Source organism: Poecilia latipinna, unplaced genomic scaffold (assembly GCF_001443285.1).
Source record: "Poecilia latipinna isolate Pla-1442-1.1 unplaced genomic scaffold, P_latipinna-1.0 Scaffold5919, whole genome shotgun sequence".
Taxonomy (NCBI): domain Eukaryota; kingdom Metazoa; phylum Chordata; class Actinopteri; order Cyprinodontiformes; family Poeciliidae; genus Poecilia; species Poecilia latipinna.
This window is the reverse complement of record NW_015118535.1, coordinates 6,719-8,085: the sequence shown is the minus strand read 5'-3', so window position 1 is coordinate 8,085 and position 1,367 is coordinate 6,719. Positions and strand designations below refer to the sequence as shown.

Genomic DNA, 1,367 nt, shown 5'->3' with positions numbered 1-1,367 from the left:
CTGTCTAAATGTAGAGTTACGTCCACTGGGCTCGTTTGTTGGGGTAAGATTAAAGGAGACCAACGAGGATTTTCTGACTTTAAGAAAAATGATTTTATTATATTATATTAAAGATATCAAACCTGAAAGGGGAATACCTGAAATGAGAATCCAAAATAGATTCATGTAAAACCCCATAAATTTAAAAAAAAAAAGCAAAAACAAAACAACCCTAACAAAACCAAACCATAGGACACAAACCAAACCAAGTGGTTCTGAGGAGCGAGAAGGAAAAACCTCCTGATGTGCCTGGCAGCTTTAATCAGGCCAAACATCAACACCTGGCTGTCTCCAGAACCCTGAAAGAAGAGACCTACTGGAGCCGCAACTTTAGTTTCTACCTTAAAATTACATTTGAAAAGTTCATACAGTCAAACAACCAAATATTCACTTTGGAAAATCAAACTCATGTCACCAAGGAGCAGAGTGACCTTTAACCCTTAGAACAGATGAAGTTCAGTTCCTCTGTGTCGTTTCTCTGGAACCATCTATGTTCTCCTCCAGCCTGCATGGCTCCAGAAATGTTACAGTCATTCATCCATCCTGCTGAGGTCGAGTTCTGATAGCTGATCATCTCCTTACAGACCCAGAACCAGAAATTAAGAGTGCAGTTGAACCGCAGACCCAACCAGACATGATCAGTCGATGCCTCCTTGACTTTCTCCTGGATCCATCTCTGATCATCCATGTTGGTGATGGTGACCAGGTCATCATGATGATCTCTGCAGTAGGTCAAGGCGTCTTTCCAGGTTTTATTTTCTTTGATCAAGATCACATTATCTGTCACAGAAGGCGGGCACAAAAAGCTTCATTCATACCTTTGTTCATGCTTTAGTTCCAGAAAACTGTTTGGCATTTCAAGTTTTTCCTTGTATGTAGATAATTAGAGAATGAAGACAGTGAAAATTTTGAAACGACAAACCTTTACAAGTTACGTATAAATTATGCAAATTTAAATGAACATTAAAGTCAGAGCATCTCACCATCATAACAGATGAAGGCTTTTCTTTCATCACAGTTCACATTCGTCCATCTTCCTTCACCATCAAACTTAGTCATGGCACATTGACCACTGTTGGGATTGTGATTGTTAAATATTGGATTCCAGTGTCTGAAAGAGAAACTGTTTCCATCTGACCACCTCCAGGTGTCTCTGAACAGACCAATGTATGTGTAATCGCTTGTAGAGTTCATCAATTTCTCCACTTCTTCATCTTGTAGCTGCTTCGTTCCACTGCTCAGGTCTGTGTGTTTCTCTCTGCAGTAACTCTGAGCTTCCTGCCAGGTCTTCTTCTCTTTAATCAAGTGATATTTATGTTTTGTATTAG

At 39.7% G+C, this 1,367-nt stretch overlaps 1 protein-coding gene across 1 annotated transcript; it reads right to left on the bottom strand.

The window, feature by feature from the left end:
- Positions 1-75: 75 nt before the first annotated feature.
- LOC106943779 (macrophage mannose receptor 1-like) lies at positions 76-1,114 on the bottom strand. Its single transcript, XM_015027075.1, has 2 exons — positions 1,023-1,114; positions 76-819 (listed from the first exon to the last, which is right to left on the bottom strand). The coding sequence occupies exons 1-2, from the start codon at positions 1,096-1,098 to the stop codon at positions 473-475; spliced, it is 423 nt and encodes a 140-aa protein (XP_014882561.1). The 5' UTR covers positions 1,099-1,114; the 3' UTR covers positions 76-472.
- Between the last annotated feature and the right edge of the window lie 253 nt (positions 1,115-1,367).